This window comes from Python bivittatus, unplaced genomic scaffold (genome assembly GCF_059951505.1).
Source record: "Python bivittatus isolate LINGU-HERP-01145 unplaced genomic scaffold, Pbiv_v1 ctg000580_np1212, whole genome shotgun sequence".
NCBI classification, from domain to species: domain Eukaryota; kingdom Metazoa; phylum Chordata; class Lepidosauria; order Squamata; family Pythonidae; genus Python; species Python bivittatus.
The window spans coordinates 2,959,851-2,985,356 of NW_028277087.1; the positions used below are offsets into that span (position 1 = coordinate 2,959,851).

The following is a 25,506-nucleotide window of genomic DNA, read 5'->3' on the forward strand; positions in this document are numbered from 1 at the left end:
ATTCAGTTAATTTCCTTTTCTCCTAGCTCCCACTTTTGTTATTGCTACTGCTTATCTCAAAAGGAAAGTGTGTGATGGGCGGGTAGGTGGGCATGAATACCTGTATAATAATACATCCTGACTCCTGTACAGCAAAGCATTTGATGAAATATAGACAGACATTTTTAGGAAGCTGTTTAATTGTGGGCTGGAGAGGACAATGAAGGAGAGACACAGCTGACTCAAGAATCGTGGTCAAAAGGGGTTTATCCGTTGTTCCTCCTCAAATTGGAGAGAGGTGTCATGGATCAGTCTTGGTCTACTTTCCATTCTTTTAGACAATATTAATGACTCAAAGTCCTGGAGGGAAAGCTTATCGAACTGGCAGACCAAAAAAGAAAAGAAAAAAAAAGGGGAGGGGCGACATAGCTAATACCCTAAGACACCAAACCAAAATTCAGAATTAACACGGTAGAATGTGCCGAAAGGAAGAGCGTGAAACTGCAAAAAGCACAAATGCAATTTTGAGTATTGTGGTAAATTAATTGCTTCCCTTTAGTCTGGTTCAGTCAGGCCCCACTTAGAGCACGGTGTCCATTTCGAGGCATCGCATCGGGAGGAATTGGAACAGGTTTCAAGAAGAGCAACCAGCATTATCAGGGGACTAGAAGCCAAGTTCTGTGAAGACTGAAGCTGGAGGTTTAGGTCTGGGAAAAAAATGACAGCTCTCTTCAAATGCCTGGAACAGTACTGCATAGCTCATGACCTCTCCTCCACCATTCCAGAGTGGGGGAACACAGAAAAATGATGGAAATTTTCAGGAATGCAAATTCCAATAGGTTGTTTGGGGAGGAGGGGGACTCTTTAACAGAAAGACCAGTTCAGCAGTGGAACCAATGACCTGGAATAGTCATGGGCTCCCCAGAAGCTGGAGAACCATCTAAGTCAGCATTTCTCAATGTTGGCAACTTTAAGATGTGTGGACTTCAACTCCCAGAATTCCCCAGCCAGTTGAAGTCCACACATCTTAAAGTTGCCAACATTGAGAAACACTGGTCTAAGTGCCCTATTTAGGATTCTGGGACTGAACAGGATTTCATTGCATGTTCCAACCCTATGATGGGTCTCATCACACACTTGAAGTTTGCTACCTAACTCCTATAAGTTGCTCAGCCGTTCTGCCTTCTTCATACGTAGGACTTGCTCAGAATGTCTTATCAATGAGGGATTCTACTTCGATTTCCTGCCCAAACCAATACTTCTGTTAGGCCAAGAGACAGCAGAGGGCCACCGACACCCATGTGGGTTAAGACCAGATGGGTCTACACGACTCTCCTAAGCCAAGTCTTGGGAATCACCAGGACCCCGTACAACTGGTCGCAGGATCACTTTTAACTCTGCCAGCGACAAGCCGCACATTACTTTCAAGGGATTTGCACAGAATGGTGAATTAATCCTGCCTTACAGCTTAAGTCTAACTTTCTCCAATTCTGTGTGCTCCATAAATATTGGGAACGTAAGTCCAAAAGTTCAAAACCAGCAATGGGAACACTTTTGGCATGATTTGGCCTATTGTGGTAAAAGCCAACTGAATATTCTATAAAACGTGCTTTGAATAGCCATTCGCCTGAGCTTTTGGAACAAGCCTCTCTCCCACCGCAATACAAGAGAATGCCTTTTCTTCAGCCAATTGTACATCAAAACGCCTCTCAACAATACATATTGGGGCAAATAAGCTACTTGCCAACTTGGTTTGCATCCAATTTAATTGCTTAATTTAAAAAAGCACACACAGGGAACAAGGAACACAGAGAACGATTTTTGTAAGGAATGAATTTTATTCCAATTTCAAACAATTTATTCAGGAGAAAGCTATGAAAATCAATTTCCATCAGGTACTTCTAAAATAAGGAGGGTCAGCACCCAGCAGATGAAAGAATTCAAGTGTTCCGAGAAACCCGGTTTCTGCCTTCTCGCCGTTGGAGAGCAAGACAGGAACGTGGGTAAAAAAAACCAATCCCGGGCCACGTTAATTCCAAATCCCCTCCTTTGCCCACCCCCACCCCCACGTGTTAACACCACATGCAAGTTCAAAATGACAAAAAAGGTTTTAAAAACAGCATTTTTATATAGTAGTTTGTTTTCTTTTAAATAGGATGTTTAAATGTTATTCTTTTAAATCAGGTTCTCTTATTATAATAATATACTAGTATAACCAAATAATTTTTCACCACACTGGTACTTGTAAAAGAGTCTCTGGTACTAAAGAAAGAATGGGGCATTGGCACAAAACCATGTAATGCTTTAAAAAAAAAAAGTATACAACGTACGCACACGCACACACAGAGTACTGAATTACAGACTTGGAACCTCAGATGGTGGACTCATCCTTCCTTTCCGGTGAAGCGCAATCCAGTGGCCAGCACACCCACCCTCCCCAAAGTAGCAATAAAACATGTGGGTGGGGGGAACACGCAATAGAAGGCAAAAGCAGATGAATAATTCGATTCAAGGGAAGGGAGGCGAGGGGAGGGGAGGGGAGGGGGGCAGCTGCTAGTCTGGTGGCCAATCGTTGCAAAGTTCCAGAAGGAAATGGAATGATGCGTTTTGCAATCCTCTTCCCGCATACAGTCAGATGAAGTGTGCGAGCAGGTTAGTGCGTCTTCAGTAGGACTCTTCATATAAAGTGCACTGTGAACAGAACTTGGTCAGACTGCTCCCTCGTCTTAACTTTGGCTCCCTCCACCATGCACAGGCCCGATTTCGAAAACTCTGCATCTTTCTTTTGGGGTCATCTGGAACCTTGACCAGCTCCCATCAGCCCAACCGAGGGGGGGAGGAACAAAACGATGGCCGAGGGGGGTTGGCACATTCAGGAGCAGAAACTGGGGTGGGGCGTCCATCCCAACGGCTGGTCCGTGCAAAGCGGCTTCACAAGAACAGAAGAGGTCGCTCACAAATCTCCACTCGGCCCCCAGCTGCCCCTCCCGCCCCATTTGCCCAAAGGTTAATGGCCTGCACAGGACTAAAAGCCCCCTTGGCACATGTGGAGGACCCCGGCCCCGATTCAGGCAGGGAGGCCTGGAAAGACGATGCAGGAGAGGTGGCCAAGCAGTCCCTTTCCCGGCTCCCCATCTCAGAGCTGCAGGCCCAAGGGTCGCCATGAACCAAGCCGCAGAGGCAGAGGCTCACTCTGCGCAAGAGAACGCTTCCGGCGAGAGGCTTCAAGAGCAGGCCATGGCACCTTTGCAAGAACAGAACTCCTCTTGCAGAAGAAAATCCGGGTCTTTGGGCGAAAACACAGATTCAACACATAGCTATTCCTCTGCCTACCAGGGGATCCATTTGCCCCCTCGACATGATCCCCAAAACATTTAGACCAGAACAATAAGTCAGGAATGTTGGTGACGCTGGAAAACAGCAACTGCTCCATTCTCCCCTCTCATCAACCCAACAAGCCCTTTTGTGTAGTTACTCTTTATCTGTCTCCCAATTTAACAACTTCTCACTCACGGCGTGTTGTCGGAAATCATGCAACAGCAAGCGGGAGCCCCTCCCAAACGCAGCTCCCCGGCTTTCTTCCGTAGTGTTCCACAATATGGGGCAGTCCCAGAAAGCTGAAGGCAGCACCCTCTTCCACCCCTCCCACCCCACCCGGAACGCTGCAAATGTCCATGTGAAATTAGTGTTTTTGTGTTGAACCAAAACACGTCCCCAAACCCTTCATTACGTCACGTGCAAGGAAGTTCAACTAGTGTTGCCCGTTGCAACGTAAAAGCATATTTGACACTCCCATCCTTTGCCACCCCGCATTACGGGGGTTGGGCTGTTGTCCTTTTCATGAAAAAGGCTGATTCTTGTGGCATCTGTAAATTTGGTGGTTAGCAGTTCCGAGTCACTTATACTGTTGATGCTACACATTACATCCAGGGGACATATTCAGAAACCCCATCTATTCTCTAGTGTCACTTGTTGGGTACTGTGGCAATCTGCCTTCCAGAAAGACCAGCAAAGTTGGGGGTTTGGCACTGGCTTCAAGCAGGTTTTACGGGAACACATTTGGCACTGAGAATCCAAAAGTGGAAACCTCTCACCTTGCCCACTTCAGACCTTAACCTCTACCATCTCCATTCCACAGGCCCTTCTGCTGGTTCTGGCCCGGGCTTCTTTCACGCGTGCGCACGGGCACTCCCGGAGTGAGTTTGCTTCCGACAGAACAAAGCCATCCAGGGTCAGGAGATGGGAAGAGGGGTGGCAGCAGCCGCCGATCACACCAGCCTTGGCAATGTCATTCAAATTGGCCCCCTTCGAGGCTGCAACAACTCAAAGAACTTGCAAGCCCTTCCAACACTTTTAGGAGAGGCAAAAGGCTGCCTCAGCATGACTCAGAATGCAGACACCGCCTCCAACCCTCCCCACGAAGGTTCTTCCTCCAAACCTGCCACATTGGGTCAGGACTCTTACTAACCCAAAGGGTTATTGGCAGAACACACACACAAAAAGGATCCAAGAGAATGAGTCAGAACCTCAAACCTTCCTTCTGATCCAAAATCTGGTGCAGATTTCGGGCTTCACCAGAGGGACATCACCCTCTCAGAATACCTTTGCCTCTAGCTCTGGGCGAGAAGCAAGTTTACTTTTTTTCTTAAATGCTAAAACCGAAAACAAAAACAGAACAAAACAAAACAAAACAAAAAATAACAAAACAAAAACCGCAATCAGGCACTTCCCCCAGGCTTGATAGCTATTGCTTGGTTGGTAGTCAATGAACAAAAGTATAGCACGTGTAGCAAACTATGTATAGAACAATAATTTAAAAAAAAAAATCACAGTCTCAATATAACTTTCATAATTGGTAAGAGGAAAAAAGCTAGAGTAAAACGGCACAAAGAAATGCAGGAACCAAAGGATGGCTTGTTTTGCGCTACTGCAAAATAAAGTGGGCTTTTCCTCTTGTGATGTCATCTAGATATACCCTTTCGGCACATATCCCTTTGGTCAGGATGTGCGGGGGGGGAGGAGTTACACCAGAGGCATTATATGGCACAAGCTGAAGGTCCTAGCTGCATTTCATACTCCCACAGCCAAATAAGATCCTTATTTTGGCTTGATAGTCTGGGATTCATTTATCGCCAGATCAGACAGGAAAAGAATTTACTAATGCAACAGACAGAGTCTGAGAGGAAACTGCCTTGACTGCTGGCAACAAAGCAGGAAATTAACAAGGTGCCAGAGAGAAAGAGTGAAACACGTCCCCCATTGTTTTTAAACTGAAATAAAAGCAATTTTTTTAAAAAAATCAGCTTTTCTGTGGGGCAGACATGAGACTGAAGGTAACAGTGAGCTAAAAAAAAAAATTGCCATTCCACAGATCAGACAATTTGCAATCATTACATCATTAAAAATCAAGATTGTTTTCCTGTACATTTTTTGTTTGTTTAAATTCATGGGATTCGTTTGTCTTACTTTCTTCACGACAAAAGGTCTCCCAAGGAGATTAAGGGAGGGGCAGATGGGAGGGTGGGAGAAGAGGGCAGACGATTCAAGGTCAGACTAGGTTATATTCCTTCAAGTTGAGTTGCAGGATGGTGTCCTTGACGGCAGCAAAGACAAACCGGATATTTTCCGTATCTGTGGCACATGTGAAGTGAGAGTAGATAATTTTATCACTGTCGGGGTTTAGATCCACAAACATTTTGAGGATAAATTCCCGGGCTGCCTGGGCATCTCTCTGGGGGCCTGGAGACAGAATGGAGAGAACCATGATTATAATGAGGATATTCTCACCAGGAGAAGGCTATCTGGATGTTGACAGAAAGGAGAAGCTGCTCTGATCAAGAGCAGCTGTTGCTCAGTTCTTGTCCCCAAGAGGATGGATCTCATCAACTTCCAGTTGTTCTGCAGCCTCTGGGAAGAGAGGTAAATCACCTCTCCTTGACTAGAACTGGGTGGGACACTACCAACAAAGGAGTCACAAGAACCTCTGACAAGCAGCCTAACTCTCCATTTGTAAAAATTTAAACTTTAGCCTCTTGTGAACTGCCTGTCCAGAGACCAAGCTGCCTCCTGCCTGTCCAGCCTAAATGCCAGCTCCCAGAGTTGGGAGGAAAGGGTCAGAACCATACAGGCGTCAGCCATATTTCCTGCTACTCTGTCCCCTTCCCAGGCTCAGGGAAACACTCAGAAAAAGTAGATTTCTACTGCGTCAGACTTGGATCCACCTCTACAGACTAGCAGGCCAAGGTAGCATTTAAGGCAGAGGTCTTTCCCACACCTTGCTGAAGCTGCCCTGGACAAAGCCCAGACCTTCTGCAGGGAAAACACTCCACCTGTGCACTGCAGCCCTTCCTTGCAGTTTTCAAGCCTCTGGCCACAAGAACAAAAGTGGATGCAACTGCTGGACATGCTGCCTTACAAGCAGCGGAACTAATCCCGTTTTAATTCTTGAAAAGTAACTTCTTACCATCAAACTCTGGAAAATAATCCACAAGGTGAGAGTACATTATCTTGTCTTCCAGCAGATCTTTCTTATTGAGAAAGAGGATGACAGAAGAATTCTGGAACCAGGGGTAGGTGATTATGGTCCGGAAAAGGGCTTTGCTCTCCTCCATGCGGTTCTTTAAGGGAAAAAAGCTTTTAGATCCATGGATGAAATAAACACGTAAACAAGGAGTTCATAGTTTTTGACAAGCCTTGTATATAGGCTAACAGAAGTGTTTGCCGTGTCCACTTTCAGCCATTCCTTAATCTCTTGCCAGTGGCTTTCTATCGATTTGGATAAAGTTAAGGAAACCCACCCCTCCTAGTTCATGTAAGAAGCATGTCAGAACCAGATGCTGCTTTGCAACAAGAACAACAACAATCCCTAAAGCAGTTTAACATGAATTTCCATAACTCTGCTAAATTTGGAAGAGATACCATTTCCCTCAACCCTGGCATCATCTAACTCTTGAAGGGTGCTGTTTCTTTGTAAGGCTGCAAAAGTTCATCCTAGGCTGCTACTGAAGGAAGGGGAATGACAACTGGGAGAAAACACCTGAATATAGGCGAAACAGGCAACTACGTAATATCCCCTTTCATAATGATAAAACTACTTTAGCAGAAGCTGTATGTAGGATTGTGGTTCTAGGGTCTGGCTGTTTCCAATAGAGTTTAATTAGCTGTCCCTAGTTCGTCGTTCTGTTCAAGCAGAGGGAAAACACACTAATATATTCCATTCTATCAGCAGCCAGCCTTCCTTCATTCCTATGGTTTTATCTATAGCAGGAACTCCACCAAAAACTAAAGAGCCAACTGGATGCCCTAGAAAGCTCAATACGTTTATTGGCACTAAGCTGTACTACTTCTTAAATGTGGCTGCATATGCCCTGTATTCTCTTTTTTCCCTGTTTGTCAAGGTTTGGTTTCCTCCTGATTTTACTGCACTCTTTTCAACAAGATATCTAGAAAACCTGAAAAAGGTTAAAATATGCAAACAGTTGACCACAGGGAGAAAAAAGCAGGGCAACAACTCCAAGCCTGCCTGCTTGCCAGAACTGTGTTATAAATGTGTACACAGGGCTGGCTCCTTGTTCTTTCATGTGAAGGGAGCGTGGACTGCAAGGCTCAGAAAAAACAAGCCAAACGTTTGTTGATTTTCTGTATATTCAGGAAAAAGAGAACCTCGGCATCCTCTGGGCCCTCAAGGCCCAACACCCAGAGAAGAACCCTGCGGGGCACAAATGATCAGTTTGAAAGCCAAGTAGCAATCTTTGATCCCCACCCATATTTTATGGGTCATTCTCTGCAAAGAGAGGCAGCAAGCTGCTATTCCACCTAACTGAGAACTGAAGGAGCATCTCCATTTTAGCTCTGAGGCATGCCTTCTAAGCCCCCCGTTTTTAAATCTTGGGCCTAGAAATAGTGCTTGAAAAGGACAGAGGCTTCACTTTCTACAAAACAGTATCATTGTTGAGGAGATGAAGGTGCTATTCTCTTCAGGCCGGGAGACCGGACTTCATGGACAAAGCTCCTCAGGGACAGGGCCATCTATAAAAAGCTTCTCTGCTCAACCATTCCTCCCTGAAGATGACCTGAGACAAATCTGTCAGCCCAGGATGAAGGTGGCTGCAGGGAAGCTTTTCAGCAACTGACCGACTGAACTATATTTTGCTTATATCTTTTTGCTCACTCTGATGTTCCAGACAGATGAAAGATTACAAATGCTGAAAATATGGGAGAGGAGTGGAGAGAAGAAGGCACATTTGCTAGTATGTCCCGATTCACCTCCTTAAAAAGATTTAAGTTTGACAAGGTAGCTTTTCAGCCACTTCGCCATCAGTGGGACAGCAATAACCGCACGCCAATGCCAGCTGCTAGCAATCTTGCTTACCTCATTATCAGATTCCACCAGTACTTGGTCATATTCACTAAGAGCTACTAAGAACATGATGGAGGTTACATTTTCAAAGCAGTGTATCCACTTCCTCCTTTCTGACCTCTGGCCACCAACATCCACCATTCTGAAGGGAGGGGAAAAAAATCAGGCCTTGATTATTCACTGATCAGTCAACATTCCCAATCCCCAAGTTAAAAAAAAATGGCATATCCAGTATGTGTGCAACAGCAGAATTGTTCGGGGACAGCAAGGCTGGTGTGAGAAAGGTAATCTGTATAGTGGTTTTCCATGAAGCTGAAATGAAAATCTTCATTATTTCCTTAAAGTTCTCTGCTACAATCCATCTTTTTTGTGAAGCCTTCAGATCACTGCTCTAGCATGATATTTCATTGTCACTAGGTGAAAGAACATGCAACTGATCACGTTTTGAGTACTGTGTCCAGCTCTAGACATGACACTTTAGATAAAAGCACTTCCCAAATACCATTGTATCAAAGAGTCATGAAGTTCTTATTCTGCTCTACTCTGCATCAGTGAGACCACACCTGAAGTGCTGTATATGACTTTAAGTACATTTGCAGAAGGCTATTGACAAGTTGGAACAGGTCCACAGGAGAGCAACAAATATGATATGAGGGCTTGAGGACCTGCTCTAGAAAGACAGGCTGAAGGAACTGAGGATGTTCAGGCTATGTGTTCAAGTACATGAAGGGAAGCTACAAGGAAAATGGACAGGAACTCTTTTTCATGGCCACAAGAACTACAACCAGAAACAATAGGTACAAGCTGCAAGTACCCAGACTTTGTTTAATATAAGGAGAGACTTCCTGATGGCAAGATCTCTACAATAGTGGAACAATCTACCTACAGGGTGGGTTCATCATCTGTGGAAGATTTTAAGAAGAGGCTGGAAGCCACTTCTCAATGGTTTAACTGGTTTTCCTGCAGGGTTTTAAAGATGTGACTTTCAGTGATCAAACTCAAGACCAGGGGTGTGTATATCTACTGCTACCATGACCGGCTGCAGCTTTTCAGGCTCAGGAGCATGGGTATTTCTGCTGCTGCCGCCTCCTCCTCCTCTTCCTAATCTATCACTTGCTCTTGCATAACATGTCAAAGCATGTGAGTTTTTATTTAGTAATATAAGTCTTTATTATTGCCATAGTTAATGCCACCCATTCAGTTTGGACCTGTCATGAAAGACTGCAGGGAGCCTCTTCTCCTTGCAAGATTCATGGAACTTGGATGAAGCAGCAGTCCTCATGTTATCAAATACTTTACCCCCTGAGGCTCAGAGAGTGCCAGTTTGGTGTAGTGGGTTAAAAGCATTGGGCTAGAAACCAGGAAACCATGAGTTCTAGTCCCACCTTAGGCATGAAGTCAGCTGTGTGACTTTGGGCCAGTCCATCTCTCTTAGCATTAGAAAGAAGGCACTGGCAAACCACTTCCAAAAATCTTGCCAAGAAAACGGTAAGGACTAGTCCAAGCAGTCACAAGGAGTCAACTGACTTGAAGTCACCTCCCAAAAAGAGGCTCAGAAGACACCTTCACTTCTATTCAGAAAAATTATGAAAATCTTCCTTTTTCAATGAGCTTTTAGCTCCAGCTGATTGGCCCAAGGCACTTCTACACATGTATATTTTTGTTTTATCTTTAACTAATTATTTTATTAGTTGCAAATCTCTGGTTTGCTGTTACTCTGTAGTACATTGCCCAGAATTTTATGACTGAGGAGTTTAACAAATATAAGGGAGAGACAGACAGACAGGCAGGCTCAGGACTGAATGATTAGTTCTTGCTATTCAAAATTGAACACTACTGCACATTCAGTAACCCTCTCAAAATCTTTAATTCAGAGGCATCTCTTTGCTTTCTCCTGCTCTTTTTAAAACTCCAGCTTTAATAGCCATGTATTACCATTGGGAAAACTGCTGCTTTATTGTTATGATCTTTGTTGTCATAGAACCCCTTCATAATCTTATCTAAGTTTGTCATTGCTTTCCTTCCTAAGATTGATCTCCTCTTTATTTCTCCAGCACACACTACCATTTTTATCTATTCTTGAACCCAAGAAAACAAATACATTTCTTCATTGTCAACAGCAAATTTACATTAGTTTTATCTTTTTAATATTTAACATGAACTCAAATTAGTCACTTCCCATTGTGTTTATAATTAGGTTTTCTAGCTCTTCTTTACTTTCTGTGAGTATAACCTGCATATCTTAAAACAATGCTGCAACAATGATTTTGATTCCAACTCTCTCTTCTAATCCTGCCATTTTTGTAATATATTCACTGTATAAGTTACTCCCTTTTGTGTTCTGAAATACTCCAAATTCAGCAGCTTCTAGTTCCTCTAATGGTTCTTCAATAACCAAGTGTTCTGATTCACAATTAGCCTTAATATAGTCCACATTCTGGCATAAGCTATGCAATCATATAATCAATAAACAAAAGTAAACCATTCTATATTGCACCGTTTCTCAATCTTGGCAACTTTAAGCTATGTGGACTTCATCTGGCTGGCTGGGGAATTCTGGAAGTTGAAGTCCACATAGCTTAAAGTTGCTAAGGTTGAGAAATGCCGCTAAATTGTCTATCTTTTGTTAACTAGCTGGTCTTGGCTGTTCATCTGACATTTCTCCCTCCTTGTTTGACTCTATTCTTCTTGTAAGATCTTAGTACTAATTCCTCACACAAGCAATGGTTCAGAAATCTGCACTGTCTCTTTCATCTCCCTTTTTCAATAGAGATATATACATCCTTTCCAAACTCTATGGCCATGCCATTGTGTTCCATGTTTGTTGGATAGCACTTGACAACTTGTTCAGTTGTTTCCACTTTAACTCTACTCCTAACATTAAAATGGGCATTACAGCTGCACCTGTATTTTCTTATTCTATTGCCTGTCATATCTCATTTTCTAGTGAGCTTTCTAGCTTCTCTATAAAGGTTTGTTATTCTATAATCTTGTTTCCCATTAAAGGTTTCTGTATAGTTTCTCTGTCTCCCTTTAACCTAATTTGCCTGTATTAGATCCCTTCCCTGATTATTATTGAGTTTCATTCAATGTGAGCTGCACATTTTCCTGATTTCTCTTATTTTATATTGCTTTTCTTAAAATGTCTTTATATTTCTGCCACTCTTCTAGTTGCTCAAGGCCTACATCCTTTGTACAGATGTGCAAAATGTCTTGTATACGGAACAGCGGATTTCAGAAGGCATATCCACAAATTAAATCATGTGCATTTTAGATGTTTTAGTCTATATATGGAACAACACTATATACTTCTTAAATGCTGCATGTAGCACTGCTTGCTCTTTGCCACGAAATTCCTCAGGATCTTCCACTACTGAGTGTGTAATGAAAACTTGCACTTGTGTAACATGGGCATTTACTGGATAACCAGTAATTCTAATAGATATGATGCTACTATCTATTGCGTTACAGCCAATGAGTTACTCATGCTTGGTAATGTCATTTTTGCCACTCCATTCCTTCCTACTGTCTCACAGCCTGAATAGCACACCACGTAATTATCTGAAGTCACACTGGCCATTCAGGACCACCTACATTCACTTACTTCTAGAACACCCAATTCAGTATGTTTCATTTCTGTTTTCACAATTTTAAGTTCTCTTTGGTTCGTGCATCTCACATTCTGAGTCCCAATTCTTATGTCCTTGCAAAACGAGGGATTCCTCTTTCACTACTGACCCTAGCAGTGACCAGACTCCTTTATTCTACGGGTCTGTGCGTCATCACCTCCAGAGCTACTCAGGGGAAAATAACTAGAGGAGTGCCTTCTGACAGAGGTGGAGGTGGGATGACAGCTCCCAGCATCTGGCGCCAGATTCATCTAAAAGTTACAGCCTTACATTCAATCTTCTTGGCAACAAGACAGAAGCACTGGCCATTGCTGCCTTCTGTATTTCATTCTGGAGTTACTTTTCTAAGGTGGTTGGCTTCCCCCGTGCCTCCAGAGCCCCACCTGCCAGCATTTTGTGGTGATTCTTAGCTTCATCTCTCTCCTTTTGACCTTAACTGACAGAGATGATGTTATCAAGGGTTCGTGCTCCTGCTGACATTGTGGTCAGGGTCATGAAAGCTAGTGAGTTCTTCCACCACATTAAAGTGGTAGTCTCTTGGAAAGGCTGGATTTATCAACAAGACACGGAGAAGCATGCTGGGAAAAGGCACTGGTTTACCCACCTGCTAAAGCCCAAACTCCACAGACTGAAGTTATATTATTATGCTTTTATATAAGTTGGTTTTGAACATACGGAAAATCACCCTGTAAATATCAGATATCCATAAAAGAAAGCTGTGAACATTACCTGAATATAATGTTCTCGAGGTCAAAGGGGTATTCTATGATCCCAGTTGTTGGAACTCTGACCCGCAGAACGTCTTGTTGGGTTGGGAGGTACCCTGGGGTGGCAATACGATCCACATCAGTAAGGTAGCTGCAAAAAGTATGTGTGAGGGAAAGATTAAAGTGGCTTGAGTTTGCCTGCCACATTAAATGCCTGAAGAGAGAACCCTTATAATGGAAAAAGATAAAAAGCTCTGTCACAGAAGTACTGCTCAGTTGCTCTGACTTTCAAGATTCGTTTCTAACAATATCACAGATCTAAGAATACGAAATTTATATCCTCTGCAAATGCTCCCAGCTTCCAAAAGAGCTGTTTGTAGTCTTCATCCCTATCTTTATTCCCCTACCCCTTTTATCCGACTTCTTATCACCTGCTAAGATATGCACTTCGCAGTTACAATTCACCAAAGAGAAAACACAAGACAAAGGGCAAAGGATATAGCTGTGAATTACAGCATCAGCCACTTCCTTCTGAAGAGACACAGAGGAGATTTAACATCCCTATCCCTATTTTAATCTGGACAAATGTTCACTAAATTGGTGGGGCTGGAAGAAAAGGGGCTGAGAGTTGCAATTCTATACAATGTGTGAATGAGGAGGCTTTCCTCCTCCAGTGGCCTATTCCGTTGGTGTGCAGGGAAGGGAGGGTAGAACACTTGACATCTTTTTCACCAGCCAAATGTCTCCACTCCAGGGGTAATAGGAATTGCACACAGATGGGCATCCCACCCAACTCAATTGATGCGTGGACCAAGGAATCTAACATGGATACTACTCAGAGGCACAACATGAAAACACCAATGGGGGAATGCACATGAAATGAGATCCTGAGGCTCGTCAGATTTCAGAAGAAATCCTGGTGCAAACAGCAAAACTATGTCCTCACTTGGACCACAACATGAGATCAAGAGGGAAGACTGTTACCACAGAGGCATATGGCTAGACAACAAGAGGAACTTCCTGATTGTATGAGCTGTCAGCCAGTGGAACAGGATACTTCATCACGTACTGAGTTCTCCTTCACTAGAGATCTTCAGATTGAATCTGGATGGTCATCTGCCAGAGAGGCTGTAGGGGATCCTGCACTGAGCATGGGGTGGACTAAGGTGGCCTCTAACATCCTTCCCAACTTTATCATTCATTCATTCATTCATTCATTCATTCATTCATTCATTCATTCATTCATTCATTCATTCATTCATTTTATACAGCCACCCATCTCAGGCTAGTGACTCTGGGCAGCTAACAATAAAAACAATCAATATTAAAAACAGTACAAAAAATAAATATAATATAGATGCAGCCAAGAGATCTTAAAAAAACCATTGATGTCAACACAACCATGAAACGGGGCCCTTCACACACTCGGGGCCCCAGTCCAGGCACAAAGCCAGGTCTTCAAGGCCTTCTGAAAAGCCGAAAGGATGGGGGCCATCCTAATCTCAGGAGGGAAGATGTTCCAGAGGGCAGGCACCACAGCAGAAGAGGCACGTCTCCTGGTCCCTGCCAGCCGACATTCCTTGGCTGACAGGACCCGGAGCGTGCCCAGCCTGCCGGACTGGATTGGATGGGTGGAAAGACACTCAATCAAAAAAACTTTGATTGTAAGATACTAAGACCCTTCAGTTCCTGAATTTCAATTCCCATCAACTCCAGAGAGCATGGCCAACATTCAGGAATGAGAGGAGTTGTGATCAGATTCTCCAACCCTGATCTTTCTTCACTGCATTAGTATTCCTGAGGGGAAAAACCAGACACGCAATTTGTTACTTTCAGATCCCTGTGTGAATTTAAAATTTCTGTACAGCCATTCTGTAAGTTCAGGGAAGGCATTATATAAAAGTATTAACTTCATTCATACAGTATCTATTGACTCAATTAAAACGGCGAGAATTAATACCTAAGTGACAATCCAAACCACACCCTTTTCTCACAAGTCCACTTCCCTTTAAGTTTTCAGGAAGTGAAGCCCACCAAGCAAAAAGGATATAAAAAAGTGAAGGTAGGTTGGCTTACTATTTAGCGGAGTCGGAGAGCTGATATTCTCGCCGCCGGTCGTAACATTCTTGGATTCCTGGGTCATTCCACAATGTTTTAATGGCACTTACATAGGGTTGTTCGAAGGATGAAACCTTTTCTACGTCCACCTCCCGGATCAGTAGTGCATTGGCCTTCATTCAGGATGAGAGGAGAAAGCAAATTTGGTGTCAAAGGCGTACCGAGATCTTACTCCCCTCCCTCAGCAGGAATTGCCTTTTCCCATCCTGCTGGAGCTGCATTCTAACAACAGGAACAGAGCAGGAGGAGCCAGAGCAAAATTCAACTGGCAGTCAATCATTTCTGTCCATAAAAAATACCCTTTCCCCTAGACCCGTGAGGTATTCACCACCCAATAATGTACTACACTAGCACCCAACAAGGTGGGATAAAAGAGATAAAATAACTGTGGTACGCTGCCCAGAGTCGCTTTGTGTGAGATGGGTGGCTATATAAATGTGACATATAAACAAACAAACAAACAAACAAACAAGGTTTCTGTCTCACTACCTAGGGACAGATATATTTTGGTTCCTACAAAACAAAAGCCAACTTCTGAGTCTAGTTTGCACTGTACAACTCTGCCCCTTGAGGTCTCTGAATTATGGAATCTGCACAGCACACCTCTGTAGTCAGGACAGAGAAATGCAGAAGGCCCTGTAGAGATAGGCCTCACCTTATTTTGCTCATACTTGTATAGGATCTTTAAGGTCTCCATAGCCCTGATCATTGACTGCATGGCAGTGAAGATATTCTGGTACACCAGTTTGGTGAAACCCTTTTTATCCTCTTCAGAATAGCCCGAGCCATGGATTATCCGCATCTGTTTAATGAACGTGCTTTTCCCACTCTCTCCTGTGCCTGAAAAAGAAATATGGGACAGGACAGGATAAAATAGGTTTTTCTTTAAAAAAAAAAAAACTTTAAATGGATGTTTTATTTCCTCTTCCTTTATTTTCTGGCAAGAATTTTCATGTTACAATTTGTTTTAAAAGCCAGCCAGATAACACAGTTATAAAGCAGCCTACAAATCCTTGTAAATAAAATGGTAAGCTTATAGTAGAAGCTGGCACTTCTTTAGAAAACAGGAGAAAAGTTAATTCTATGTTACATTTCTAACAGTAAAAGAGACACAGAGTAGACCCTTCAGTGGATGGACTAACAACTTCTGTCACCTTTCAAATTGCCCCACCCTGTAGTGAAAAGCTGCTGTTATGCATTTTCTTCATTGAGAGAAGAGAGTGAGAATGAAAAAGCAAAACAACATTTGTAAGCGATCACGGAGACATGATCAGTTTTTATATTACTTCTGTGATAGAAGAAAGGCATTTTGCACATGCACTGAGGCACAATGGGATCTTGGGATCAAGTGCTGCCACTGAAACTAGTTCGGGGACCTAGAACTAATGTTTCACTTGTTTGATTCCTGGATGCATTTATAAAACTTGGGCAAATTACGGGCTCTCACACATCATTAATATGATAAATGATAAGTAATCAAATCACTTGATCACTTTTCCCAGTTGCTCAGTTCAAAATATACTTAAAACAACTTTCTTCCAAACCACCTGACTGACCTGTCAAAAATCAGCTCTTCCTGGCTAATTCAAAGATTTGAGTTTCTTTTGGTTTCTCAAAGATGGAAACCATATTTTAATTGAGATTAACAGCGCAGTGGAACATCTGAAATACACTATGTGACAATTTTTTCTTCAAAATGGAAGCTTTTAAGAAGCATGCTTATTATATTTCTGGCATGATCCAGGGCTGTTAATTGCTGTTAAAAAGGCCAGCTTAAATAAGTGTGCAGAAAATGATTTGATATACTGGCTAACAGTGCAATCCTCAATTTTAATTTCATCTCAAAGTTTATCCAGAAAGGCATAGCCATTGTACACATCAGAGATTAGTCATCTGGGGGAGGGAGGGAGGGAGACTCTTCCAAGCCTCTTGCCTAGAATCCCCTCCTTTGGAATATTTTATTTTTCTCTAGCTATTTGCAAAAGACCCAACATCACCTGGCACCTTCACTCTGGCATGTTTTGGCTCCTAGTCACACCTTATTCCCTGAGTCAGTCAGGTGACAAGTCTACCTATAAGGCCTGGAAAATTAGCCTGCCTTGGGCCAGCCTTCTAATTGTGCTTGCCGTAAGAAAGGAGGGGCTGCAACATTCTACTGATTCACGTATCTAATTCTTTACTCAAACATTTTTGACACTGATTTTTCTTCTTCTCATTCAGACAGTGGGTGTTTTGGATGAAACTCTAAACCATAGTTTAGCATTACAAGAATTTTGTGAAGAACATGCACACTTATTTTCAGGTGCTAATGTGAGTAGTTTAAATGAAGTCAGTATGCTCTCATTTTATTTTAGGTATTTATATTTTGCTTCTCAATAATACTCTGAATATTTAAAGCATTTCTTTCACATCCAGCTTACACTCCCTGACCTTATTATTTAAGCTCTGCATTGCTGGCCTATCTTTCAGAATTTTCTCTTTCTTTCCTGATCAAAACCTCTGCTCTTCCAACTTTACTATGCTACACAAAGCCTGGGTAGCCTTCAATCCCATGCTAAAAAGGAAGGTTTGGCAGCATGCCTACTTCAGCATTATCATGGCCTACTCAAAACCTTTTCTAACAGTGAGGCAGAATGAGAGAATGATAGAGAGATTCTGTATTATCTGAACTGAAACCCTTTGAAAACAGCTGTGTCCTTTCACGTATAAAGATATTTCTATTCCACCTCAGTCAAAAGCTCCTGGTTGGCTAATAAATACGTTCACAAATTTTACTAGAATGGCAAGGCTTTGAGTGGCCCAGTAAATCCAATATATATATGTATGTATGGCTGGAAAATATTTTCAAATCCCATGATCCAGTATTAAAATTTTAGGAGGCAGTATCTTCTTCCCCATATCTCTCCTCACAACTATACATTCTTGTGTAAGATTGAATAATTTTGAATAACCACTAGATGCCAGCACCAAACCTTATGAAGGCTGTTCTCTCCAGGGCAGTATTAAATTGGCAAGATACCTAGAACTCCTGCCACTAATTTCAGTTACTACATTATGACAGGACAAATATGGCCAAAGTAAATGGTAACAAACAAGGCCTGTAGATGCACAGTCTTTAGACTTTTCCTCAGGTACAAGAGGAGCCATAATGCTCAGCATTGGCCTCTGACTGGCAGGAAATATGAGGTTTCTGGACTATCTAGATCTGGTATAAATACTAGGAACCCAGCTTTTAATCCCACTGTGATTAATAGAGCAATTCTTCCTGCCTCACCCAACTAAAACACCAGCCAGCAACTGATTGCATGGATCCTGGACTGGACAAGATCCACACCAGGTTCCCTCTGCCAACCTGCTTCCTCTCTAGAAAATAGAGCCAACAACTTTGGGATATGTTTACATGACTTCACCAATTTTCTTCCTATGCAAATAGAAGATAACGCTTCTAAAGGAAACACACCAACACTACTTTATATGAGTACTCAGTTTTTTGGCAGGGCAAGAGTGAATGGTAAGAATTAGAAGCATACACTGCATTAAAAAAAATTGCTCACAGAATAATGAGCAAATTTTTGCTTTGGCAAACAGAAGACAGCCCAATTAGAAAGGCCTATTCATTTCCTTCTCACGCACACACATTCAACAGTGACAAGTCAGGACTTGGGAAAAAGATTTCTTTTAAAAAAATGATGACATTTTAAGGATTCCCCAGCAGACTGTAGCTGGGGAGGGAATCCATGCACATCATTACTTCCTCCAGATGATGCTACTGCTCAGATAGTGATAGAGTGGCACCACCGAGAGATTTACTCATAAGCATAAAAATTTGGACACATTCAATAGAGTGACCAGCAGCATGGAGTTTTGAATGTTTTTCATAACCATAATGAGTCTAATATCTGACTTCTTATATTCAGTAAACAAAGCCAAGATAGTGTAGTATATTTTATTAACAATTCTCAATAGTTAAATGTAATTATTTTTAAATAATTAGAAATAAAGCAGATTTTATCAATATGGCTTAAGCGTTATATGCAAAAATCATTTTTTTAAAAATTAGAAATAATTTCTATTGGAATATTTACAAACTCAATCATCGGTGCCCAAAAATTAAAAAAGAAAATTGCCCAAATCTTGCCAAGATTTTAGCAATTTCACTCCTGGTTTCACAACATTTCAGAGTTCTTGCCTGAAGTTTTGTGAGATTTCAGTCAAGAAAACCAAAACTACGCAACTCTTCAGCCACTTTTAAAAGTAATTTATGGATGTCTCCTAAAGGTGTTGCAGGTACTACATTGCCTAACCAATTTTTTATTTTATTTAGAACTTAAAACACTGAAAATAGTTGAAAACAGATTTTGTATAACATTTCTCCTGAAGGTAACCTAAATAAGGCTTTTTTTAATTAACTGGACAAGACATACCATCTTACAAGAAATGCTTCACTCAGCCAACCTAGAAATTCCATGTAGAGATGAACATCCTAACAAATGGGGACCACAGTGCTCTACCTCCCGTTTGGGTAGTTAGAAGCCTTGTTTTAGCTCACTCGCTAAGAATCCAGCAGCCTGCATTTCCATGTCACTATCTCTGAGGATTCACATAAACAATTCTTAAGGCCAGTAATCATTGTAAACTTACTTATAAGGATTTAATCATATATCCATTCTAATTGTCAGATCAGAATATTTCCAGTATATTACTAGCTTTATGAAAAAAATGCATTTTTTAAAACATGGACATTATTCCCTAACAAAACAGAACCATGTTTTCTATCACAACTGAGCAAAGATACTTTCCTTTCCATCTAAGGGTTACTATCAACTAAATGCAATCATGGGGATAAGGAGGAAGAAGAAAAAAAAAAAAAGGAGTGCCAGAGACCACAGAATATTCTAACACAATATGGGTGCAAGAAATCATGTACACTCAGAAGACAAGTCTGAGGGGACTTCCGTGGCTAGCAATAGCAACAAAGTAGTAGTACAGGGATTTACAGTTACTGTCAAAGTTTTAGAGAAACACCTAACAGTATCCACCCATCAGTGTGTCTATGTAATCTTAAGAAATGCAAACAAACATCATACAGAAAAAAGATCCACTTTATGGAGTATTTAAGACAACAGGGTATTCAATTAACCTTTTGCCAGCTTGCTTCCAATTAGCCCTCCTCCATAATCTAACAAGCTACTCCAAAAAATATTCTCTGCAAAACTGTTTTGTAGCCAGCTGCCTTGATTATATGGGACCAATTTTTTAATAAAGTGCCCTTGCCTTGGAGGCTGCAAGGAATTCCTATATCTCCGAGGTGATGGAGAAGGGATTATTCACTGCCTGCTACTTCATATTCCACTGTTTATGTTGCTTGCCATAAAACCCAAGCTGAATTCAGCATACCAATAACTATGTCTACAACTTATAGTACACACACAGAATCAGATACTTATCAAAGTAAGTATATTTCAAAAGTAATGTTCATTATTGGTATTCCTTTTTTTTAACTGAACATTTCCTCTGAATCCATCCATATAAAATAACACAGTAATAGGAATGCTACATCATACTACATAGCAATAACTAATTCCAAAAGATTTTCTTTAATGGTTATTACTAGAGGTAGAAGAAACACCACAACCATTTGGATGAGGGCGGATGTCTAGCAAGAAACAGTGTGGAACCAAAGAAATAAGAACTCAAAGTTTAGTTGGTGGGGAAGATTGATTAATAATGATATAAAAGATGTGTACTATATCTGGAGGTCCCCGACCATATCATTCATAATACAACCAAGACCCACATTTCAAAATCTCTCTTTTCATAAGAAAAATTACCATGCAAAATTGTTCATGAGATTTTGAAAAAGTGTAAAATATTTAAATATATATCCACTGATAGGTTTTTTCCCCTTAGCTCTGGGCTACATAAAGAGAACACCAATTTAGCTGAAAATTAATTTCTGGAATTCCAGGACGGATGAACCGCATCCCTAATTCAAAACAGGAAACCAGTCTGAGTTAAACTTGAATCCAAGACTCTTAGGAGCAACTGAGATTTACAAATCAGTTCTGCACATGTTCTTTTTTTTAAAAAAATGTTCTACTAACACCAACCCCTCCGAGCTGGCCCTATAAGATCAGAAGTGACAGAGGTTTATTTCCCCCAAAGGATTATTTCAAGCTAAGAAATGGATTAATAGTACAGCTGAAAGAAAATTCACCATTCTGTGAACCTAGAATGAAGGCTAGATGAATAAAATTAAGCAAGTCACTTTTCACCCAACAAAGGGCTTAAAAGGCTTACTTAAAAACCAAACACCCAGGGCAGAAGCTCCTGCAGACAAGAACATAACCCTTGTCAGACCTATTTTCAGCCTTATTCAGAATTGACAGCTAAAGTTTAAAACCACCTCCTTAAAAAAATGTTGCTGAGGCTTAAGGTTCATAAATACTTTTCCTCACCTGAGTATGTTTCATTTGGAACACAAGGGAGGCAGGCAGAAGAGAAGCCAAAGAAATATAGGAGGACTCACATCACTGCAAATATCAGTGATGAAGCTGTCAAAAATGACATACAGGAGAAAGAATAGCTCACCAGACAAGAAAGGAGAGCAAATTCTGGGAAAGCATGGAAGACTGAAAATAAGGTTGCTAGGTATGAGGAAGTCATGTATCTAAACAGCACTGGCAGGTATCAAAAGGAAGAGAAAAGTCACCAGAAAGGGTGGAGAGGAGAAGAAGATAGATGCTTTATACTTCATGCTTTTGAGAGGAAGGCAAACATTCCACACACACACAGATGGAGACAATTATGAAGGAGGTGACTTTGGAACAGGGGGAGGGAAAAACACTATTAAGATCCGTTTAGCTAGGAAGCAGGATATAAATTATAGAAAAACAACACGGAAGGAATCTAAAGGGTTGCAAACAAAACCGTAAAGGAGGATGGGCAGGACTGGTATCTTATATTCTATGTCTGCCGAAGGAGAGGGTTTTTTTTTCGCAGAATACAACAATTATATAAAAGGAAGACAGCCAGTAGTCAGGAAGAGTCCCTTACCAGAGGCTTATTGGCTAGGGAATACAGATCCCAGAACAGCTACACTGTACAAGATAGCTCACTCCATTGAAATTATAGCCCACTCCATCAAGATTCTGATTGTACTGGCTCTTCCTCGTACCCGGTTCCTCTCCCACCATGATTAGCCAATTCCCATTACTTTAGATCATATATCTAATAATTACCACAGCTACTTCAAAACTTCTCTCATTTCTTAATCATACTGGTTCTACTTGAGAAATGCCATCCTCAACCTGTATGAAGCATATCAACCAGTCCTCCGTGCCTTATCAAACTATACACTTTGCACTTCTTACCATTCCTTCTCTGGGAAGAAGGGACAGAATGATCCGCAAGGACAGAAAATTATAAGTTCAAATATGAAGAAGTGTTCCTAACATGTACAAGGATAGTGGAATATTAATCCCAGAAAGAAATGCGTAATAACCAAACTCCAGCAAAATATTTTACAAATTTGATTGCAATACCTTACTCTCTAATATAAAACTTCTGCCCAGATTGCAAATGAACCAAGCAGAGGTTCCTCTCTCTATATATACATCAGAACTGTAAGGAGTCTGATGTAAATCAATGTAACCTACTCCCCCCTCCTCTCATACTTCTTTTCTAAACAAGCTCAATAGTCTGACATTTGAGATATTACTAAGTATGTATACCCAACAGGGGCCAGGTAAAGCAAAATGCAAAACATAGAAACAAACTGTCCATAATGAACATTATTTTTAAAAAAGCTGAACAGTACAGAATTGGAGTAGGGAAAGCACTTGGGAAAGTGACAGAAATAAAGGTCTTGTTTAGTTTTTAAATAAGCAATGAGTGGTTGGAATAGGATGCAAAGTCTTACAAATAATATCAAAAGAAACTGGGTGGCAGTGAATGAAAGTTACAGAGTCCAGATAGAAAGGAAGATTGGAATGAGGATGTAAAAATCAACAAGTAAATGCACACAAATCCTAGAAAATTATTCCTGCTGCCAATTATGACTGCTTCAGTAAAACATGAGGCACTACATGTCACTCAATCAATGATCCAACAGGGCCAGCAATGATATGCCCAGTGTTGAGTTGATCTGTCAGGAAATGAAGGTGAGGTGGAAATGGAAGCCAAATGAAACCCACCCTAGCATCACATGGGATTCAGAGGATGGAGGACTGACAAATGCAGGAAGAAAAGGGCGCTTGCACAGATTTCCATTTCAAGAAATTTCTGAGAAAGATTTGGGGAGCAAATTAAACTCTCTCACTTTCTTCCTTGACCTACCTCACAGGGCTGCTGTGAGGATTAAAGACACACAGAGAATGGAGGATATTGCCTAAAGGAAACCAACCATTCCCTATATAGGAGAGTAAAAGTTCCCATTAAGAAAAGGAGCACCTGAACTGCCCTCCTGGAAAAGCAAAGAAGCCTTGAACCCCTCCTGGGGCCAGTCCTACCTCTCCTTCTCCTTGTGAGGATGAGAAAGCAGAGAGAGGAGAGCAGAAGAGGACCCTGGGTGCCCCCTTGAGACACTCAGCCTGAGCAGGGAGGTGGCAGGGCGGGGTAGATGGAAGCAGAGAGAGAGGCAGGCAGGGCATCCACCCTGGAGAGAAAAGCATCTCTCATAAATACCATTAAGGAAGGAGAAAAGCAGAAAGGCCACCTGAAACAAGCTGGACCCAGAGAAACTGAGGAAGACAAACATCTACCAGAAAAGAAGTAGCAGGTAATGTAATAAAGAAGAAAAGCTGGTGCACAGAGATGCATGCACACAATTGCAGGTGTGTGTGTGTGTGTGTGTGTGAATAAAAATAGTACATATATACCTCATATATATAATTGCATATATATCTCATATATACATATAAGTGCACACACACATATATGTATATAAATGATTGCACACACATATATAAAATAATTGCATATATATCTCACATACATTTGTGTGTGTATACGTATCTCTCTCTCACACACACACACACACACACATATACATATGATTGCACACACACACACCCCTCACATATAACGCATTTAAATCACTCGGACATGTATCCATCCATATACATAGACACACGTGCCTGTCTATATGGATGTACAGACGTATCCCTCAAGGGACCCACCCCAAGAGGTGTCCTCCTCCCCCCAGGAAAGCGAAACGCCGCCCGATGCCACGGAGGAGGAGGAGGAGGAGGAGGAGGAGGAGGAGGAGCGGGGACTGCGGGCCTCCGGAGGGAAGCGGGGAAGGAGGACCCTCCAGCCGGGCGTCGCTCGAGGCGGGGAAATGCGCAGCAGAAATACGCCCGGCCGAGGATCCGCGGGGGGAGCCGGCCTTTCCGGGCGCCGCGAGCGAGCGAGCGTGGGGGGCAGGGACGGGGCCTTCCCGCCCCAGCCGAGGCGGCGTCGCCTCCGCGCCTCCTCCCCGGGAGCGCCCTCCCGCCGCCCGGCCTCCCCCGCCCGCCGGACTGACCGAGCAGGAGCAGCTTGAGCTCCCGGCGGGCGTCGCGCTTGTCTCGCCGCAGCTGCTTCTCGATCTCGGCGTTGATGCGCTTCGACTCCTTCACCTCGTCGCTGAGGCAACAGGCCATCATGGACTCCAGCGTCATGGCTGCTGCTGCCGCCGCCGCTGCTGCTGCTGCCACCGGCACGGGCGGAGCCGCCGCAGCCGCCACCACAGGAGGCGGCGGGCGAGGAGGAGGCGGACGAGGAAGGGAAGGGAAGGGAAGGGAAGGGAAGGCGGCCTCCCGCGACTCGGCCTGCTCAGGCGGTGGCGGCGGCGGCGGCTTCGCGCTCCCGGCCGCCCGGCCGCGGCGGCGGCGGCTCCGGCTGCTGCTGCTGCTCCGCCGCCCCCTCAGCGACGGCGACCCAGCCCCGCGACGCCAACCCAACTTCCCAGCTCGCCTCACAACACGCGCTCAACCGAACCTCCCTGCGAGCTCCAGCGGGACGGACGGCGGCCGCGCCCAATAGGAAGGCGGGCGCGCGCGCGGGCGGGTGCGTAACGGCTCCCCCCACCTCTCCCTCCAACCACCACACAGTGACTGACAGAAAACACCGGGCAGGCCGGATTGGCCGCGCGGGAGAGCGACGCGACGGGGTCTGGCCAATGGGCAAGCGAGCTCCCACAGGCGGGAGGCGGGGGCAGCGGGGCGCCGCCGCTGAGCAGCGCACGGATTGGTCCCGCCGGCCGCACGCCGACCAATCCGAGAGGGGAGGAGGGGTGGGAAGAAGTCCGAGAGGTTTTGCTGGCGTGTGAGGAGGGAGAGAGGGTTTTTTAATTATTATGTGAGACCCGCCCTTTTCCCTTTTTTTTTTTTTAGCAAGGTTGGTTGTTAGATAAGAGATGGCGGGGAATATACGGTCTGGGAAATTGGCTAGACGGGGAATGCGCATGCGCGGGGCGAGTGTGGCCGCGCAGCATTATGGGCCGGTGGAGGACTCGGAGGAGTGAGGAGAAAGGGCTAGAGGAGCCCAAGCTTTTTGTTTTTAACTTTTTTTTTAATGTTGCCTCTGTGCATGTGCCGAGTGACGTTCCCTCTCTTCCTTGACTTTTCACTGTCCCGTTTGCCAGTGTGTTTATGTATGCCGATGCAAATGGGCAAACAGCTCCAGGTTTAAATAGAATCACCACAAGGCTTAGCTGACACGTTTGCACAAC

General features: G+C 43.1%; 1 protein-coding gene across 1 annotated transcript; it reads right to left on the reverse strand.

Annotated features, from left to right (window-relative positions):
* Positions 1-2,282: 2,282 nt before the first annotated feature.
* On the reverse strand, positions 2,283-24,881 carry GNA11 (G protein subunit alpha 11). The gene is made up of 7 exons (XM_088149365.1): positions 24,319-24,881; positions 15,448-15,632; positions 14,751-14,905; positions 12,697-12,825; positions 8,351-8,480; positions 6,443-6,596; positions 2,283-5,718 (listed from the first exon to the last, which is right to left on the reverse strand). The coding sequence occupies exons 1-7, from the start codon at positions 24,452-24,454 to the stop codon at positions 5,528-5,530; spliced, it is 1,080 nt and encodes a 359-aa protein (XP_088005491.1). The 5' UTR covers positions 24,455-24,881; the 3' UTR covers positions 2,283-5,527.
* Between the last annotated feature and the right edge of the window lie 625 nt (positions 24,882-25,506).

Bases quoted from the DNA above. Each gene is read 5' to 3' on its own strand.
- GNA11 (XM_088149365.1), bottom strand. From the start codon at position 24,454: ATGACGCTGGAGTCCATGATGGCCTGTTGCCTCAGCGACGAGGTGAAG. The intron at 15,633-24,318 runs GTCAGTCCGGCG...TTTCTTTTTCAG, and splicing joins GCTCAAGCTGCTCCTGCTCG to GCACAGGAGAGAGTGGGAAA. The intron at 14,906-15,447 runs GTGAGGCCTATC...TCCTGAATGAAG, and splicing joins ACAAGTATGAGCAAAATAAG to GCCAATGCACTACTGATCCG.